This window comes from Macaca nemestrina, chromosome 12, assembly GCF_043159975.1.
Source record: "Macaca nemestrina isolate mMacNem1 chromosome 12, mMacNem.hap1, whole genome shotgun sequence".
NCBI lineage: Eukaryota > Metazoa > Chordata > Mammalia > Primates > Cercopithecidae > Macaca > Macaca nemestrina.
The window spans coordinates 129602386-129622692 of NC_092136.1; the positions used below are offsets into that span (position 1 = coordinate 129602386).

General features: G+C 50.3%; 1 protein-coding gene across 2 annotated transcripts in view; it reads left to right on the forward strand.

Annotated features, from left to right (window-relative positions):
- Positions 1 to 6892: 6892 nt before the first annotated feature.
- LOC105476192 (ST14 transmembrane serine protease matriptase) overlaps positions 6893 to 20307 on the forward strand; it is a 53509-nt gene continuing 40094 nt past the window's right edge. The window contains exon 1 of one of the 2 annotated variants that reach the window (XM_011731883.2): positions 6893 to 7191. In XM_011731883.2, coding sequence (XP_011730185.2) covers positions 7111 to 7191 — 81 coding nt within the window. In that variant the 5' untranslated portion in view covers positions 6893 to 7110. The remainder of the gene's footprint in view (positions 7192 to 20307) is intronic. The other variant, XM_011731882.2, reaches the window with a different exon arrangement.

Sequence of the window (20307 nt, forward strand, 5' to 3'; positions counted from 1 at the left end):
GGTCAGGAGTTCAAGACCAGCCTGGCTAACATGGTGAAACCTCATCTCTACTAAAAAATACAAAAAAATTAACTGGGTGTGGTGGCACAGGCCTGTAATCCCAGCTACTCAGGAGGCTAAGGCAGGAGAATCCCTTAAACCCAGGAAGTGGAGGTTGCAGTGAGCAGAGTTTGTGCCATTGCACTCCAACCTGGGCGACAGAGCAAGACTCCGTCTGAAAAGAAAGAAAGAAAGAAAGAAATGGAGACTTGGACATTTATCCTTCCTTTCCTATACAAACCTTACCACAGGGTAACCAAATAGATGATGGGAAATTTCACTTTCTAGAAGTATTCCAGAAAGTAAATAAGCAAGGAATGAAACATTGAAATCTTGCTGTTACCATTTCCTCACAACTTTAGAATTCAAGCACAGAGCTCACAATATGAGACAATCAGACACGTCATGTGTTGAAGAACACACCAGCCCCTGTGAAGTCATCTTCCCTCCCGAAAAAGCAAAACTTTATCTGCTTGCGCCTCTGGATAGGACAGTTTGTGGGGAATACAGAGGACAAGGAACTCATGAGATAGACTACACTATGAGAACACAATCAGCAAAATCCTGACTGCAGGAAAGTCTCCAGAACGAATGATCTGGTTTCTTCAGTAAATAAACTATAAAGGGGGGTGATAAAGATGAAGTGGGAATCTAAAGATTAAAAGTGACCAGCTGGGCACGGTGGCTCACGCTTGTAATCCCAGCACTTTGGGAGGCTGAAGCAGGTGGATCACTTGAGGTCAGGAGATCGAGACCAGCCTGGCCAACATGATGAAACCCGTCTCTACTAAAAATACAAAAATTAGCCGGGTGTGGTGGCGTGCGCCTGTAATACCAGCTACTCAAGAGGCTGAGGCAGGAGAATTGCTTGAACCCAGGGGGCAGAGGTTGCAGTGAGCTGAGATTGTGCCATTGCACTCCAGCTTGGGTGACAGAGCCAAACTCCATCTCAAAATAAAATAAAATAAAATTTAAATTTAAATTGGCCAGTCGCGGTGGCTTACGCCTGTAATCCCAGCACTTTGGGAGGCTGAGGCAGGTGAATCACGAGGTCAGAAGTTTGAGACCAGCCTGGCCAGCATGGTGAAATCCCGTCTCTACTAAAAACACAAAGAATTAGCCAGGCATGGTGGTGCGCACGTGTAATCCCAGCTACTTGGGAGGCTGAGGCAGGATAATCGCTTGAACCCAGGAGGCGGAGGTTGCAGTGAGCTAAGAACACACCACTATACTCCAGCCTGGGTGACAGAGCGAGACTCCATCGCAAAATAAATAAATAAATAAAAATAAAAAATAAATAAATTAATTAATTAAATTAAAGTGACCTAAAAGACATGGAAAACAAAGCAGGCAAAAGAAAAGCAGACAGAAAGTAAACTATGGTGCAAAGAGAGTCAAGCCTGGACTGTAAAACCATATAAAGAAAAACAAGGGGATAGTCATGGTGGCTTACACCTATAATCCCAGCACTCTGAGAGGCAGAGGCAGGAGGATTGTTTGAACCCAGGAGTTCAAGACCAGGCTGGGCCACATGGCCAGACCCCTTACCACAGGGGGAAAAAAATCTTTCCACACAAGATGGCCAAAAAAAACCCTCCAAAATTAGCTGGGCGTTGTGGCGCACGCCTGTGGTTCCAGTAACTCTGGAGGCTGAGGTGGGAGCACTGCTTAAGCCTGAGAGGTCGAGGTTGCATTGAGCCCGTGATTGTGCCACTGCACTCCTGGGCAACAGAGAGAGACCATCTCAACAAACAAACAAAACAAAACAAAAAACCAAGGAAGTAACCACCATCCATGTCAGACTCTTACTGGGGAGAGGAGGGATTGTTTTGGGGACGGGCCCATGGAGGGCTTGGTGTGAGGGTTGGCAAGGTTCTACCTCCTCTCACATCTGGTCTTCTGTTTTTGTTTGTTTGTTCGAGAAGGAGTCTCGCTCTGTCGCCCAGGCTGGAGTGCAGTGGTGCGATCTCAGCTCACTGCAACCTCCGCCTCCTGGGTTCAAGCAATTATCTGCCTCAGTCCCCCAAGTAGCTGGGATTACAGGCACGTGCCACCACATCCGGTAATTTTTTGTGTTTTTAGTAGACACAGGGTTTCACCACCTTGGCCAGGCTGGTCTTGAACTCCTGACCTCGTGATCCACCCACCTCGGCCTCCCAAAGTGCTGGGATTACAGGCGTGAACCACTGCGCCCAGACTCACATCTGGTCCTCTACGGAGTTGCCTTATAATAATTCAGTAAGCTTTATATTTGTTTTATGCTGATTTCTTTTTTTTTTTTTTTTTTTTGAGACGGAGTCTCACTCTGCTGCCCAGGCTAGAGTGCAGTGGCCGGATCTCAGCTCACTGCAAGCTCCGCCTCCCGGGTTTACGCCATTCTCCTGCCTCAGCCTCCCGAGTAGCTGGGACTACAGGCGCCCGCCACGTCGCCCGGCTAGTTTTTTGTATTTTTTTAGTAGAGACGGGGTTTCACCGTGTTAGCCAGGATGGTCTCGATCTCCCGACCTCGTGATCCGCCCGTCTCGGCCTCCCAAAGTGCTGGGATTACAGGCTTGAGCCACCGCGCCCGGCTGTTTTATGCTGATTTCTATATTTCCACCACATTTAACAATAAAAAAATTTGTGACAACAGTCCAGGTGCGGTGACTCACGCCTGTAATCCCAGCACTTCGGGAGGCCGAAGTGGGTGGATCACCTGAGGTCGGGAGTTCGAGACCAGCCTGACCAACATGGAGAAACCCCGTCTCTACTAAAAATACAAAATTAGCTTGGTGTGGTGGCACATGCCTGTAATCCCAGCTACTCAGAAGCCTGAGGCAGGAGAATCACTTGAACCTGGGAGGTGGAGGTTGCAGTGAGCCGAGATTCAAGATTGTGCCATTACACTCCAGCCCTGGGTGACAAGAGCAAAACTCCATCTCAAAAAATAAATAAATAAATAAATAAATTACGGTATGCTTTTGTTTCTAAACTCAGTGAAGAGACTCAGTAGCAGACAGCTTACTTCATGGACACTGATCAGCTCCACGGACTGTCCTCGCTCACTCTGTCTCCAAACAGCATTTTCAGTGCTCTTATGTGTATCAGGAAGATCAAAATACACTATACCATAAGCTCTAATTGACGGAAGAGATTAATTATTAACTTCTGGGGAAAGTTAATCATGTTCACTTTGATATTTTAGCTGAATTTAGATCTCACTAAGGGGAAGGGGGCAAGTCATCGGGGATGGGGTGGGAAGGACCGTGCAGGAGAAGGCAGCATTACCTTGAGGATACTAAACACCTGGCATTTAGAAAGTGCATTTTCCCCACGAAGCGTGTTTGACAGGGAAGCATGAGGGCTGTGCCAACAGAAAAGCAGAAGTGGTTCTAGGTGTCAAATCCATATAAACCTTGTTGTTTCAGAAGGTTTAAGTACATTCATGGACGCCAGCTCCATAACCGGTTCATTTGGCTTTATTCTGTTCATTCTCAACCTCCACCACACCTCTTTGCTGTTTGCACTTTTCTTCTTTACTGAAGGAGCGCGAGTCGCCTGCAGGCCTGGCACAAGCTGCTCTGGCTGGGTTTGGCCTTGGTCTCCCCACCTTGGATGGCAGCAGAGCACTGGCTGTTTTACACTTGGGCTGGGTTTACCTGACATGGCCCCACTGGCTCCCACGTTGTCACCAGCTTCAGCTAGTGCCTTTTAGCCTGTGGGCAGGTCCACATTTGCACACCTTCTAAGTGGTCCCGGCCCCAAGGACATAGGGGCTTGTTGGACATGCCCTTGAGGGGGTCCCAGGGACACAGATGTGACTTTTCCAGCAGGCAGTCCTGGAACCAGGAAGAGGATGCTCCCTAGAGAGGACAGATGACAGCTTTGCAGTGCTGGGGCCAGGAAGGGCCAGTGAGGGGGTGGTGGAGAAGGCACAGTGGGTGGTGAAGGCTGGGTAATTTGGTCATGAGTCACTCTTTCTACAGCAGAGAAATGACATGGGCCTCAGGCCGAAATCTGTTCTTCAGTTGGATTTGCTCCTCTTGAGCGTGAGAATCTGGTCCTATTCTTGAGGCTGTCTGCTCTTGGGTTCATTCACTTACCATTTAGGAACAAAAGCACTGACTTTTCATAATTTTTTGAAGATTAAACCAAATTGGATGAACGGAGGAACACATGGTTACACTGCCTCGTCCCTCCCAGGAGTGCGCATACGGTGCATTCAGCAAGGCATCCCCACGCAGCCATCCGAGGCGAAGGGTCTTGTCCTGTATCACTTTCTCTTCGTCTGCACTTGCAGTCTATGCATTGCATTCATACGGAGTCTAAATCACGCTGAGTGCCCAGCTCTACGAGATAAAAGATGAGGCCCTAGGAAGTGGGGAGATGACGTGAGTCACTGCGTGTGCAGCAGCACAGCAGGTTTGGGTGTCAGGCGTACCGTCTCATTTATGTCACACTGGATTTGGCTTACTTTCCATCACTCACACTAGCTGAAGAATGCTGCGCCATTGGTAATCCAAAGGAAAAATTATTTTTATATATTTTCTTTCTCTTTCTCTCTTTTTTTTTTGAGAGATGGAGTCTCGCTCCAGGCTGGAGTGTAGTGGCATGATCCCAGCTCGCTGCAACTTCCACTTCCCAGGTTCAAGCAATTATCCTACCTCAGCTTCCCAAGTACATGGGACTACAGGTATGCACCACCATGCCCAGCTAATTTTTGTGTTTTTTAGTAGAGATGGGGTTTCACTATATGTTGGCTAGGCTGATCTCAAACTCCTGACCTCAGGTGATCCACCCACCTCGGCCTCCCAAAGTGCTGGGATTACAGGTGTGAGCCACCATGCCCAGCCTTTTATAAATATTTTCTGTTTAGCTTTGGAACGCTTTATGTGATGGAAGGCAGCAGATTAATTCTTCTTTCAATTAAGTTGACCCAATATACTGTGTTAGTCATTGTGCTAGGCTTTGAGGGTGCAAAGACAGCTAAGACACAGACAGAATGAAATGAAATGAAATGGTGGTGAGTTCCACGAGAGAGGTACAAACAGAGGTAGTTTTGGTTGAGAGGGAAGGAAACTCCTGGGGAGGAGGTAGCACATCAGTCAGGATGCGTGAGGTTTGCAGCAATAACAAACAACCCTCAACTCTCGGTGGCTTAACATCCCCAAAGCTGACTGACACCTCATTCATGCTGCATATCCAGTGCATGTCATTGTGGTCACTTAGGGTGACAGGTCACAGAGGTTTAATCTCAGAGGAGAGCAGGGAATTGTCCAGTGCCTCCTTACGCTGCTATATACAAGTGGTGTGTCCCCTCCCTGGACATTTTCTTGGTTACCGCTAGCCATACTGCCAAACCGAACTTCAGAGAAGAGAGAGTAACACCCTGGCCTGTGCCCAGAAGGCAGAGAGCTAAAAACACTCAATGAACAACACTAAAAAACCCCATCAGTGACTTCGACCCAATATGCGGAGGTGAGTGTGAAGGAGAAGAGCTTCCAGGGGACAAAAAGCTTTAGGAAAGGTGCCAAGGTCAGAAAGCCTGACTGGAGAGAGGGGCTCCAAACAGGAATGCTGGGAGGCATGGTGTTAAGGGAGGACAGGGCAGAGTGTGAAGCGAGGCTAAGGAGATTGGATTTGATCCGGGAGACACGGAAAGTCACAAAGGAGCTGTGGTTTCAGATTTACCTGATTGCTATGTGTAGGAGAGATTAGAGGGTGGCAGCCCAGAGGCAGGAGATCTTTCTTACACAAACCCAGGCAAAGGGCTCTGAGGGCTTGCATAGGGGTCTTCTAAATGTGCAGGAAAGAAAGAGCTATACTTATCAGCAGAGTCCTGACGAGATTTAGAACTAATAGGATATGAGGTGTAAGCAAGGTGGAGAATCAAAGATGATTCCAGGATTTGAGCCTGGGAGAATGCTGCCATTAGAATTAGAGAAAACAGCGGAAAATGGGCAAGTCAGGGAAGGAAGATGGGGCTTGTTGATCTCAAAGCAGGGATTTTTATTTTGTTCACTCCTATTTCCCTGTACCCAGGACAGTGCTTAGCGCATAGTATGTGCTTGGTAATGTTCACTGGCTATGGAATACAGTAGAACATTAATGGAGACGTCCCCAGGCGACCACTAAGGCAGAACTGGCACTCCTTGGTGGGGTCTGTGCTGGGAGGGAGGTTTTCCTATCTGAAGCCATAAGACGAGACGTGCTGCCAAGAGAAAAAGCCTAGAGAAGAAAGGGATGAAACTGAAGGAAGAACTTTGGGAATCATGACATTTAGGACTAGAAAGTAGGACGGGAATCCAGGGAAAGGGGGCATTTGAGGAAGCATCAGATGCTGCAAGTGGCGAGGGGCATTGGGACGGCTCAGAGGGCATCTGGTGGAGCAGCTCATGTCACTGGGCCTCCCCAGGCGCCAGCAAGCGCCTCCCGCCTGGAGAACAGGAGGCTGCGTGGCTGACGGGGAGGCTGGGCCAGGGGCGGTTCTGGTTTCTGTTTGGTTTTGGGGGGTTCATAAATGAGATTTAGTCCTCTAGCAAAGCGAGCAAGGTGAAGGGGAGAGACCGGAGGCGCATGAGGGAGGAGGGAAAACATGGTTGGCATCAAGGAGGTGGATAAAGGGCTGCCCTCCCGGGGCAGGGCCCCTGCGAGGGCCGGAGGGGTGGGTGAACGCTGTCGTGGTGATGGTGAGGGCCTTAGCGACCACCACCGAGGGAGGCTCCCTCACCTTCAGGACCAGAGCCGAGGGGAGGAGCCTCCCCCAGGGCCAGCGGGGGCGGGCAGGTGAGCCGGGCAGGTGCGCAGGCGAGCGCGGCGGGCTGGGCGGGCCGAGGCCACACCCTGAAACTACCTGCGCCGGCCGGGCCGGAGAGTGAGAGCGGAGCTGCAGCCGGAGCGAGAGGAAGAGGAAGAGAGAGCGCGTCAGAGCGAGAGCACCGCCGCCGGCCGGGCGCGCTGGGCCTGCCCGGAACTCCGCCGCCCCGCGCCCCGCGCCCCGCGCCCCGCGCCCCGCGCCCCGCGCCCCGGGCCATGGGAGCCGGCCGCCGGCAGGGACCACGCCTCTGAGACCCGCCACCGGCCTCGGGGACCATGGGGAGCCATCAGGCCCGCAAGGGCGGAGGGGGCCCGAAGGACTTCGGCGCGGGACTCAAGTACAGCTCGCGGCACGAGGTGAGCGCCGGCCGGGGACGCGGGGCGCGGGGCGCGGGGAAGCTCCGCCCGCCCGACCCTGCAGCGGCGCTGGGCTCGGCCGGCTCCTCTGGCGTGTGGGTCGGTGGCCAAGCGCTGGGCTCACAGGTGGAATTTCCTGTTCAGCGGGTGCCGGGCCGCGGGCGGGCGGGCGGGGCTGGCTGGACCTTCGGTACCGGACCGGCTGCGCCCCGCTGGGGGAGGCGGGAAGCCCCCGGGCCTTCCTGCGCCCTCGGTCCTTTCCCTGAGGTGAAAAAAGGGGCCGCGTCTCGGCCCCTCCATGACTCTCGCGCTGTTAGTGAACATCTGGAAGAAACCAGGGGCTCGGAGTGGGGTTATTTGGGCGGAAGTGAAGTTTCAGGGGAGTTTGGAGTCTCAGCCATCCTTGGCCTCTGCAGAAAATTTGTTTTGTTTCTCTCCTTCCCCGTCAAAAGGCACTTTGGCACCTCGCAGAAGACAACTGGGAGGCAGGGCTTTGGCTAACTCAGGGGCTGGAGCTAGGAACTCCAGAGTCGGGCTTGCCTGGGCTTCGCGAGAGGGGATGGAGCCCTTTGGGAAGGCGGCTGTATGGGAAGGGATGTGGGAACACAAACGTGTCTTGAGCTTTTTGCAAGGTACGGAAACAGGAAGCTCTTCTTTGGCAGAAAGAACAATGAAAGACCTATTGAAAGATCTCAGAAAGATTACATGTTCCTGTGTGGAGTTGGGATGGGTTGCTAGTCACTTCACTGATGGACCCACCTAGGTGGTAGTGCCCGGGCGGGAACAGCAGCCAGGTCTCTACCCTCTCTGTCCAACGCAGATCCGCAGGTTTTCTGGAAGGCCAGGGCATACCAGGTCAGGGCGGCGCTGAGAGGCAGGGGCTGTTTGGCAGAGGGGGTTTGCTCCTCTGGAAATGATGGCCTCCCTGCCCTGCTAACCCTCACCTTCTCCCCTCCTTCCGGGTGCCCCTGGCCTCCACACCTCCGCCGTTGCTCCCTGAGTCAGGCCTGATTTTGGTGCTGTCTCAGATCAATTCCTTTTGTCCGAGCAGCATCTCGACCCAGGGAGCTTGCAGAAAATCAGACGCTGGGGCTTTGGACGCTGCCTGCACCACAGATAGGACCCGGGGCTGGGCTCTGCTATTTTCTCCACTTTTCACCCTCAACAAGGAAGAAAGCTTCCAGTGGACCAGAAGACTTGGGCCCTTCCCCTGGCTGTGCCTGTGCCCTGCTGTGAGGCAGATGCACCTTCTCTTCCTTGCTGTAATTGCTATGTTTGTGATTCCTTGCTAATTGCCTGCTTGGGGCTCTAGGCTCCCTGCCTCCTCAGCAGAGAGCTTGCTGCTTGGAATTTGTTATTTCAGGGCAGTCCCGTGCCGCCACCCTTCCCTTTCTAGGACTCTCCTGCCCACATGGGGAAAGCAGGGTCTTCCTGGTCGTGTGGCCCAGCCTTCTCTCTGAGCCATCTCACCACCCGGACAAGTGGCCAGGCTGGGGCTCACCTTCCACTCACCCCCAGGATCCCACATTCAGTGGATTTCTCTTGTCACTTGCAAGCCCTGGCTTTAGTTTCCCCCATCCCTGCTCATTTCCTCCTCTGCGAAGCTCATTTGCTCTCTGCACCCTTGGGCTGTTCCTCCCCTCTCTGCCATTTTCCTTCTTGTGGCTTGCTCTTTGTCTTTTCTCCTGCCGAGCTTTATTGCACTAACTTGGTACCTAGTCCTGGGCCAGGCACGGGTGAAGGGACGGCTCTCAGAGACCAGTAAGATGTGGTTGTTTCCTTTAAAGAACATCCAGTCTTGAGAGCGAAGCTAAGAGATGAATGCCAAAGTTAGCTGCGAGGCAGAGTGTCCAGAGGAAATTGGCTGAAGCTCATTTCCGTCTTACAGATTCCTCCCACCCCTGGCCTCACCAGAAATCCCAGTCCCTGGGATCACCTTGTAGTATGTGTTTGCAGCTAGGATCTCCATCCCTGGCTGGGAGGTGTGGCTGCTGCCCCTGGGTTTGCTATCTGGGTCAGCAGAGCCTGGCCCACAGGGTGCTGTTATTTCGGAGTTCCTTGTCCTCAGCTGCATCCATCCCTGCACCCTTGTTCGGTGGTATTTGTATCTGGCTGTCTCCTTCCCAAGGCTGATGGCGTGGCCTCTACCCCACTCCTGCTGTCCCCATCAAGTGTTCTGCATGACCTTCAGAGCCCTGATGCACATTACTGCATCTGGAGATAGTGTGAGCCCTGCCTGGGAGCAAGCAGAGGCACAGATGCCACTTCTTATGGCCATTAACGAGAACCAGGAAGCCTGCCTCCCTGAGGATCTTGATTCCTGTTGAGTATTTGATGGTGACTACTTAACATCCACTGGTTCCTTCTCAGATCACGATTGCCCTAGGTAAGACTCAGCATCCCTTAAGCATCAGAGACCAGGGTTGGAAGATCGGATGTTGTGTGGTCAAAATCAGATGTCTAGGGGCCAGGGTGTACAACTCTGGCTATTCAGAGTCATCTGCTTGTTAACTGGTCAATCATTCAGGCATTCATTCACATAACAATATCTGCTAGGTAACCCACTGACTGAATCTGTGCCAGGTGCTGGGAAATAGCAGTGAGGAAGACCCTAGACTCATAGCCCCCATCCTTGGGACCACCCAAGGTAGTGTGGGATACAGGGACTAAATTCTGACTCCTGAGTACTAGCTTCTCGATATGCCCTCGGTGAGCACCTAGCATCTCTCTAACACAAGCTGGAAGGGCCAGGTCAGCAAATTGGGACTGCAGGCATCTGTGATGTGGTGGCAGGAGGTAACAGGCAGCCAAGACCTGGGGCCACCTTGTCTAGCCACGTGATCTCAGAGATGTTACCCAATATCTCTAAGGCTTGGTTTCTGTGGCTATAAAATGGGAATGACATATATATTCCAGGTTTGTTGAAAGGATTAAGTGGGGTACTTTACATGAAAGCCCTTTATAAGTTGCAGTGTGGTGTTCAAATGATGCAGCTTGAGTTTTCTAGTTGAAAGAGACTTGAGACAAATAAGAAAATTATATAGTATCAGTAGGACGCCTGTCGAGAGGCTGAGAACCCAGGTTGTCAGTGGGGCCTTGACCTCACAGAGGAGCCATCCTGCCCTGCCAAACACAGGGAAATGCCCCAAAGATTCAAGGAACTACTCGCCAGCAACAGAGACCTCTTCCTAAGACCTTCTGGTTTTCTTTTTTTTTTTTTGAGACGCAGTTTCACTCTTGTTGCCCAGGCTGGAGTGCAATGGCGCAATCTCAGCTCACTGCAACCTCTGCCTCCGAGGTTCAAGCAATTCTCCTGCCTCAGCCTCCTGAGTAGCTGGGATTACAGGCATGCACCATCGCGCCCGGCTAATTTTGTATTTTTAGTAGAGATGGGGTTTCTCCATGTTGAGGCTGGTCTCGAACTCCTGACCTCAGGTGATCTGCCTGCCTCAGCCTCCCAAAATGCTGGGATTACAGGCATGAGCCACCATGCCCGGCCGACCTTCTGGTTTTCATTCCCCTACTTTACCCAGCTTCTAGGAGAAAGATCTTTCTGTGAAAAGAAAATGTGTGCCAGCTGCATATCCCTTTCTCCCTCTCATCCCCTGCCCCTCCCACCATAGAAAATTAAACTTTTATTTTGTTTTGTTTTTTAGAGATGGGAGTCTTGCTATGTTGCCCAGGCTGGACTTAAACTCTTGGGCTCAGGCGATTGATCCTCCTTGTCGCAGACTTCTAAGTAGTTGGGGTTACAGGCGTGAGCCACTGTGCCCACATAAAACTTTAGAGAACTGCCTCTTTTGTTCTCTAGAGCATGAACTGGGCAGGTGTGTGTAGTGGGTGAGGGAGAGGGTTGGGAAGGCAGAAAGCAGCAGGAAGCTAAGATTGTCCCGTAGGTGGGGCTTCAGCTGCTGGAGTGGACCGGAAGTCTGCCTTCTCCCGGGGGGCTTTCTGGACCTTTCCCTCTGCCTTGGTCCTGGGAACACCTAGAAATTCCTCGTTTAGGAGTTGGGATAACTGAGAAAGAGGAGAAGATGTGCCTAGCGTGATGGCTGCCTTCACCTGCTCCCAGTGGAAATGGTCAGAGGGTGGATCTGCTCAGAGCCGGCTTGCTGGCCTGATACCACATTGTCACGGGCTGCGGAAGGAGAATCAGTTACAGCTCCCTCCCCCCACCTGGCCCTCGCTCTGCTCCCTGGGAACCAGACTACCAGACTGCCTACTGCTGTGGCCAGTGGCCTCTGTCCCTCAGAACACTGTGGTCCTCAACTTCCCTGATGTCTGTTTCTTCTCTGGTCTGTGGTTCTGCCCAGGTTGGTGGCTCATGTCTCTCTTGAAAGAGAAGTTGTCTTTGGAAGAGGAAGGGAAATGTGACAGAGCCCCCTGGGAGCCCAGGTGCTGAAGATGATGTTGCTTTTGATATTGTGCAATGATTACTAGAGTGTCTAGAATACTAATCATCATGAATACTAATAATCATTAGCATTTATTGAGCATGGCTTGCTCTTTGTCTTTTTTCCTGCCAAGCTCCATTGAACTAACTTTGTACCTAGTCCTGAGTCGGGCATGGCTGAAGGGAAGTAAGATGTGGTCTCACTGGTCTTTGAGACCAAGTATTACCCCTCTCAGAGATAAGTGTTATTATTATTACCTTTTTTTAGACAGGGTCTTCCTTTGTCACCCAGGCTGGAGTGCAGTCGTGCAATCATGGCTCACAGCCACCTTGACCTCCCGGGCTCAAGCTTCCTCAGTAGCTGGGACTACAGGTGGGCACCAGCACGCCTGACTAATTTTTGTATTTTTTATAGAGGCAGGGTTTTGCTATATTGCCCAAGTTGGTCTTGAACTCCTGGGCTCAAGTAATCTGCCCACCTCAGCCTCCCAAAGTGCTGGAACTACAGGTGTGAGCCACCACACCCAGCCTTATTATTATTATTATTATTATTATTATTATTATTGTTTTGAGATGGAGTTTCGCTCTTGTTTCCCAGGCTGGAGCGCAGTGGTGTGATCTTGGCTCACCAAAACCTCTGCCTCCTGGGTTTAAGCGATTCTCCTGCCTCAGCCTACCGAGCCGCTGGGATTACAGGCATGTGCCACCATGCCCAACTAATTTTGTATTTTTAGTAGAGATGGGGTTTCTCCATGTTGGTCAGGCTGATCTCAAACTCCTGACCTCAGGTGATCCGCCTGCCTCAGCCTCCCAAAGTGCTGAGATTACAGGTGTGAGCCACCACGCCCCGCCCAGCCTTATTGTTATTACCTTTTTATTGGTGAGGAAAATGGAGCACAGGGAGGCTAAGTAACTTGCCTGAGGTCGCAGAGCAAACTAGTAGTGGAATCTGGATTGGAGCCCAGGTAGTCTGGCCCTGCTGTATCCTATATGGGCTGTGACATGGGAACAGGGCTGTCATCCCACCGGGCTCAGGAGGGGGTGGAATACTAAAGGTTGGGAGTTCATCAGATTTCGGTAAGAAACTGGATTTCTCGGCCGGGCGCGGTGGCTCAAGCCTGTAATCCCAGCACTTTGGGAGGCCGAGACGGGCGGATCACTAGGTCAGGAGATCGAGACCATCCTGGCTAACACGGTGAAACCCCGTCTCTACTAAAAAATACAAAAAACTAGCCGGGCGAGGTGGCGGGCGCCTGTAGTCCCAGCTACTCAGGAGGCTGAGACAGGAGAATGGCCCGAACCCGGGAGGCGGAGCTTGCAGTGAGCTGAGATCCGGCCACTGCACTCCAGCCTGGGCAACAGAGCGAGACTCCGTCTCAAAAAAAAAAAAAAAAAAAAAAAACTGGATTTCTCTTCTCCGGATATTTCTGAGATGCCTGGGACTAAATTACAGAAACCGTTTGGTAGCGTGGGAATAGAAACTTCCGGAATTCTCAGAGTGCTTAGCCTGGCCTGCTTGGCAGTGTGAGGAGTGCGTTTGGGGTTTGCTCAGTGCTCGTGGACAGTCGTTGCCCTTTTTGCTTTGTTAAGAATATTTCCAGAAACAGCTCCCTGCTAAATATTCTGTCTTAGATGCTCATATTTTCAGAATTTTCCTATTCTGCCTGGGCTTAGCAATATTTTGGGGTTTTCCCCTGAATCCTGTGATAGTTGGCTAACTGATCAAAATCTTGGATCCTTTGACTCTTTTTGGCCCACGCTGGTGATGCTGACGTGGTGGTGGGGATGATGATGGTGGTGGCGATGGTGAAAGGGTGGAGAAGAATGTGATGACAGTTATTTCTACCTTTCACTAAATATCTGCACTTCAATTCATGACCTCACTTTATCCTCACAACAGCTACGTGGGAAAAAAATGCCCAGTTCACAGATGAGCATGCTGAGGCTCAAAGGGTTTGTGTAAAGGCAGTAAGAAGTAGAGCAAGAATTCAAACTTAGATCTGCGCAGCTTCAAAGCCTGGGAGCTCACCACGATGCCATGTTACAATTGTGTTCCTGAGATGATGGTGACGCTGCGTATCCCCAGGAAACTGCTAGAACACGTTATTCACCAGAGAGCTGTGGGCACATAACAAGGAAGTGGCGATCACCTGGTACCAGTGCTGGTGCGCTACCAACATCCTACACCAACTTGTCTGGTTTCCCCTTTTGATGAGGTTCCTTAGCTGGTGGACCAGGAGCACAGCTGGAGACGTGATTTCAACAGGCTTTACTTAGATGTGGCTTTATGTATTATACATCTGATTAAAAATTATGGTGGAAGTTTTAAAATGAAAACCAATTCACCCACCTATGCCAACAAATCATTTTTCACGCCTCTCTCCCCTCCTTACTGTCTGTGGTTCAATGTATCTAGTTGGTCATTGTGCACACACCACTTGTATCCTGGACAGGGGGTTTTATTGGCCTCCTGTCTGCTGGGCATGGAGCACTGGGTGCTGGAGGATCGAAGGTCTGGTAGGCTTGTGTCTGATTGAAAGGCTGTGACTAAGGGGGGGGTCTGTTCTTGAATCCACGTCACTTTGGGTGGTGACCTCAGGCTGCTTCTCACCTCTTCCTGGGTTCTGTGTCATTTCTCATTCAGTAACAGCTCACATGAGGACTTGGGGCTTTTGCCTATCAACTCCATAGATGACACCAGCTGGGAGGGAAAGGCCAGTACCTTGTATGACTTGATCATGAGTCAGAGCAGCTGGACAGCCTGTCTGTCTGATAGGCTGCACTGAGCAGAACGCCTCTGTCTGGGTCAGGAGTCAGCGCTTCGCTCACCGAACCACCTCCCTCAACCACGGAGCAGAAACCACGAGACCCAGAGTTCTGAGTTGACAGCGAGCCCAGGAGAGACCAGGCATGCAAGTGTCACTGCCCAAAGTTGAAGTGTGTTTTCTTCCCCCCATGTTTTTATTTGGTTATACCTTTAAAAATTATTATTAAAAGGCTAATAGATACATATTCAAAGAAAACTTGGCCAACTCAGATAAGTAGTAAGAACTTAAAAATGAGGCTGGGCATGGTGGTTCACGCCTGTAATCCCAGCACTTGTAATCTCAGCACTGTAATCAGCACTGTAATCCCACCAGCCAAGGCAGGTGGATCACTTGAGGTCAGGAGTTCAAGACTAGCCTGGCCAACATGATGAAACCCCATCTCCATTAAAAATTCAAAAATTAGCCAGGCATGATGGTGGGCACCTGTAATCCCAGCTACTCGGGAGGCTGAGAGAGGAGAATCACTTGAACCGGGGAGGTAGAGGTTGCAGTGATCTGAGATCATGCCATTGCATTCCAGCCTGCATGACAGAGTGACACTGTGTCAAAAAAAAAAATTTTTTTTTTAAATAAAAATGACACAAATACCCCTACAGAGACATTTTAACAATTTGGTATTGCCTCTGCATGTTTTCTAAAAAAATTTTTTTCCTCATTACAACATTTAGGAAGCTTTTCTTTTTTGAAGTCACACAGTATAGAAATGTACAGTGTAAAATGTGAAACTCCTCTGAAATTCCCTCTCCCAGATTTTAGAACCTCTATAAATAGTTTGGTTTATATTCTCCCACAAGCCTTGTGTGCGTGTTCTGCTGTTTGTGTGCACACCTATTCTCCCCCAAATGGAGTCATCATTAATTCCACTCTGCAGTAAAGACGTGAGTCTGGGAGGGAGGTGTTGGGGAGGGATCTCCAAGAATTACTCCAAGGAGATGCCTGAGCTGAGTTTTGAAGGGCAGGAGTGACTATTTTTTTTTTTTCTGAGATAGGGTCTTGCTCTGTCGCCCAGGCTGGAGTGCAGCGATCTTGGCTCACTGCAACCTCTGCCTCCTGGGTTCGAGCAATTCTCCTGCCTCAACCTTCCAAGTAGCTGAAATTACAGGTGTGTGCCACCGCGCCCAGCTAATTTTTGTATTTTTATTAGAGATGGGGGTTTCACCATATGGGCCAGGCTGGTCTTGAACTCCTGGCCTCAAGTGATCTGCCTGCCTTGGGCTCCCAAAGTGCTGGGATTGCAAGCATGAGCCACTGTGCCCAGCCTATTTTTTTCATTTAACATTCTATCGTAGATAGCTTTTCCATGTCATTATCTACTTTTCTTTTTTTTTTTTTTGAGATGGAGTGCCCAGGCTGGAGTATAGTGGCACAATCTCAGCTCACTGCAAGCTCCGTTTCCCGGATTCACGCCATTCTTCTGCCTCAGCCTCCCAAGTAGCTGGGACTACAGGCACCCGCCACCATGCCCGGCTAATTTTTTTGTAGTTGTAGTAGAGACGGGGTTTCACTGTGTTAGCCAGGATGGTCTCGATCTCCTGACCTCGTGATCCACCCACCTCAGCCTCCCAAAGTGCTGGGATTACAGGTGTGAGCCACCGCGCCCGGCCTCTACTTTTCGAAAAACTATTTTTGATTGCCTTATAAGCTTTCATCATGGGAACATATCATTCTTTCCTTCTTATTTTAATCGTTTTATTGTTTGGGTGTGTTACTTGAACGCATTATTGGACAATTAATGGAAAAAGAGCAAACAGAATGAGGGAGGTAATTGGCAGGCAGCCTCTGTGGAGGCCACGCTGGTCAGACCTCTTGTGGGTTATGCTGGTGAATTCTGGAAACGGTGTCTTCAAGGGAAGATGACTAAGGGTGAGATTGAGTCAGATGGCCAGGGTTTAGAAAACATTTTGTTTGAATGATCAGAGGAGTTGAGCATGTTTAGCCAGAGGACGTGCAGACTGAGCGAGCACACGAGCACACGAGCACCGAGGTACAGCTTCCACTGGAGCGTCTCCTGAGCTGGGAACTAGGCTGGTTCTGTTACAGTGCTAATTAGTGCAGAGGTGATGGCGGTGCTGATCACACTTGGTGGAAGGAAGAGCTTCCTAATGCTGGTACTAAGGAAAACACTGTTTCTTCCAAAAGGATGGTCCCGCGAGGATGAGAAGTGGGTGACATGCCCTGTAGAATCTGTTCCAGCTCTGAGAATCCAGTTTTAAGGGTAGATCCAGCAGTTCTCCCCTCGCTTGTATCCTATTCCACCAGGACAGAGTCTGGTTCTAAGAGAGGACACAGACCTCCTGGTGCCCTCCCCTGGGGGCGGGGCCCCCCTATTTGCACAGTTGGTCCTTTCCCCAAAACAGGTGCTCAGATTTGTAGCTGTGGAGGAGTGTTTTAGAACCTAACCAGTTCTAGAGGCTGCAGGCGGGCTTGGGTCTTTCCCGCTAGCTTCTGCAGATCCCTGGGTCCACCAAGGCAGAAACAGACCTGGCACCTCCATGCCATGAAATATGACTCAGCAATGAAAAGGAACAAGCTGATAGATGCAACGACTTGAAGGACCTCCAGGGAATTTTGTGCAGTTAAAAAAAAGCCAACAATCCCATACATACCATATTATTTATTTATATAACATAATTTTTTTTTTTTTTTTTTTTTTTTTTTTTTTTTTTGAGAGACGGAGTCTTGCTCTGTCCCAGGCTGGAGTACAGTGGTGTAATCTCGGCTCACTGCAACCTCCACCTTCTGGGTTCAAGCGATTCTCCTGCCTCAGCCTCCCGAGTAGCTGGGATTACAGGCGCCCGCCACCACACCCGGCTAATTTTTGTATTTTTAGTAGAGACAGGGTTTTGCCATGTTGGCCAGGCTGGTCTCGATATCCTGACCTCAGGTGATCCACCCGCCTTGGCCTTCCAAAGTGCTGGGATTACAGGCGTGAGCCACTGCACCCGGCCTATATAACATAATTTTTGAAATGACAGCATGTTAGTAGTAGAGGATGGATTAGCGATTGTGGAGCTGAAGGGGTCGGGGACAGGAGGGAGGTGGCTGTGGTTACAGAAGGCCATGGGCATCCTCGTGTTGGAGCTGTTCAAAATGTTGACTGTGATGCTAGAGACGGGACTACGCTAGCGATGACATAGATGGAACTTAATACTCATGTGAGGAGCAGTGAAACGGGAGGTCTGAATAAGATCCGCGGATGGTCCTGCTGTTGTGGTATTATGATAGAGGTTTATGAGGTGTGACTGTTGGGAGAAACTGGGCAAGTTGCACAAATATCTCAGTATGATTTCCTACAACTGGATGGAAATCTACAAGTATCTCTATAAAAATGTCAGTAATAGAAGGCACACTCGCTCATGAAATCAGAATGTGGATTTAATAAAAAGTCAAGAAAATGAATGAAAAAAAGTTATGAGGCGCTGGCTGCACCTCTTGTTCTCTTGTTGGGTTTTGGGGGGTCTGCATGGTTGTCCTGCTGCAGGCAGACGCTTCTGCTGTGAGTCCGGTGACTTGGGGCAGGAGGAAGGTGGGGCAGCTGGGCCGGGGAGTAGGTCTTTGGCACATAAGGAGAGGGCTGGTGCGAACTTGGTGGAATTGGAGAGGCAGAGATGGAATTCTCTGGCTAGAATTGGCAAAAGAGGTTATGTCCTGGTGTGTGTATTTTGAGGGCGACACACTGAACTGAGGACCAGGAGAGATCCAGCAAAGTCCAACCTTAAATGGGGCCTGAGGACAGTGGGTGGCCAGGCCAGGTCTGAGCCCAGAGAGCCTGGGGGACTGTCAGCAGAGCCCTGAGATGTGGACTGAGTATTTTCTCCCCTTCTTGGTGGAGGGCACATGGCAACTGGTGGGTTATTCCAGCCTGCCCTGGGGAGGCTGCCTAAGTCTGGCTGTGGGAAGAGAAGACCTTCCATCAATCCATCGGTTAATCGATCAAGTGCTAACTCTGGGCAAGGTCGAGGGTGGAAGGGGAGGGAGCGAGGCAGTAGGAAAAGGAAACCGGGGCACTGTGACCAGCCAGGACTTCCTGGTCCACCCAGCATGGTGCAGGCTGGGGAAGAGGTGAGGCTCCAGGGAGAAAGTACCATGGCTTGTTGTGGTCCCGGGAGGATTCTTGGTGAGACTCAGCTTTGGCCTGTGTGCTCGAGGGCAGGCAGGGTTCGGTAGGCGGTAGGGGAGCCCAGCCATTCTGAGCAGGCAGATGCGTCTGCCTAGGAACCTCTTGGTTCCTAATAGGCTTGGGGACCCTCCTGGCTAGAGCCAAGGTGAGAGTTGGGGGAGCCAGTGCCCTTGGACCAATGTGGAAGGAGTGACAACCCATATACAGGGATGGGCACAGCAGGGGACCATCTCTTGGGCCCATTTGCAGTGTTCCTTTTTTTTTTTAAATCAACACTGTATTTATTGATTTAGACTACTTTATTGAGGTATGATTGATATACAAAAAGCTGTACCTCTTTGTGATGTTAGAGACAGCGGCCTGTGCTAGCAATGACATAGAATGGAATTTAATATTCACATAAGTAGCAGTGAAACGGGAAGTCTGAATAAGATCCGCAGATGATACCACTGTTGTGCTTATCACGAATGACAGCAAGATAGTGTCAATTAAGAGCTGTTTCAAGCTACTGACGTCCTGCTCTTTTCTCGTTTTGTTTTTTATTTCTTTTGTTTCTATTTAATGTGTACAACCTGATGAGTGTGGACGTGCGGAAACACCAGTGACAACATCACCATAAGTTAGGCTGCAAAATATCCATCACCTTTCAAAGTTTCCTCCTGCCCCCTTTATCTATTATTCTACTTATTTATAATGGTTATTATTATTTTGTGATAAGAACACTTATTACGGCCGGGCGCGGTGGCTCAAGCCTGTAATCCCAGCACTTTGGGAGGCCGAGGCGGGCGGATCACGAGGTCAGGAGATCGAGACCATCCTGGCTAACACCGTGAAACCCCGTCTCTACTAAAAATACAAAAAACTAGCCGGGCGAGGTGGCGGGCGCCTGTAGTCCCAGCTACTCCGGAGGCTGAGGCAGGAGAATGGCGTAAACCCGGGAGGCGGAGCTTGCAGTGAGCTGAGATCTGGCCACTGCACTCCAGCCCGGGCTCCGTCTCAAAAAAAAAAAAAAAAAAAAAAAAGAACACTTATTACAAGATCTCTTATTGAATGTATGGACCACCTTTTGTGTATCCATTCATTGGCTAAGGAACGCTTAGGTTGTTCCCACATCTTGGCCTCTGTGAACGGTGCTGCAGTGAGCATCAGATGCAGCTGTCTCTTCAGATCCTGGTTTCAATTCCTTCCTTTGGATAAATACTCAGACGCCGGCTTGCTGGATCTGCAGAGCATGATCTCTCTGGGCTTCAGTTCGCTTTTCTGCAATATTAGGGGGGTCTCGTGGGTGGTGCAAGGTCAAGGATAATCAGGTCCCTGCACGTTTGTGTCTTTCCACAAGGTCAGCCTTTTATTGATGCAATTTCAGTCATAAAAACCACTAGTCACATGGAGTTCCCAAAGACACAATTCTCCTTAGTACTTCCTGTTCGCTCAGGAGTCAGAGCCTCGGGCACACAGGCTCAAGACACTCCACAAGTCAGTCAACATTGCAGGCCATACTTAATCATATAATCAATATATAAATGTCTAGATTAAACATCCCACATCAAAGTAACATTTACCATCAAGAGAAAGGGTTAGGAAAAAGGGTTAATGAACCAGTCCAGGGAGAGCTATGAAGACAAAAAGACCCTCCTGCTCTGACCTGGGCAGTCCGTCGGTTTCATGGGGAAGAGTTTCTGATGTCAGCAGAGCCTTCGCTGGCAGACGCTAGGTGCTTATCACGAGTGACAGCAAGATGGTGTCAATTAAGAGCCATTTCAAGCTGCTGACGT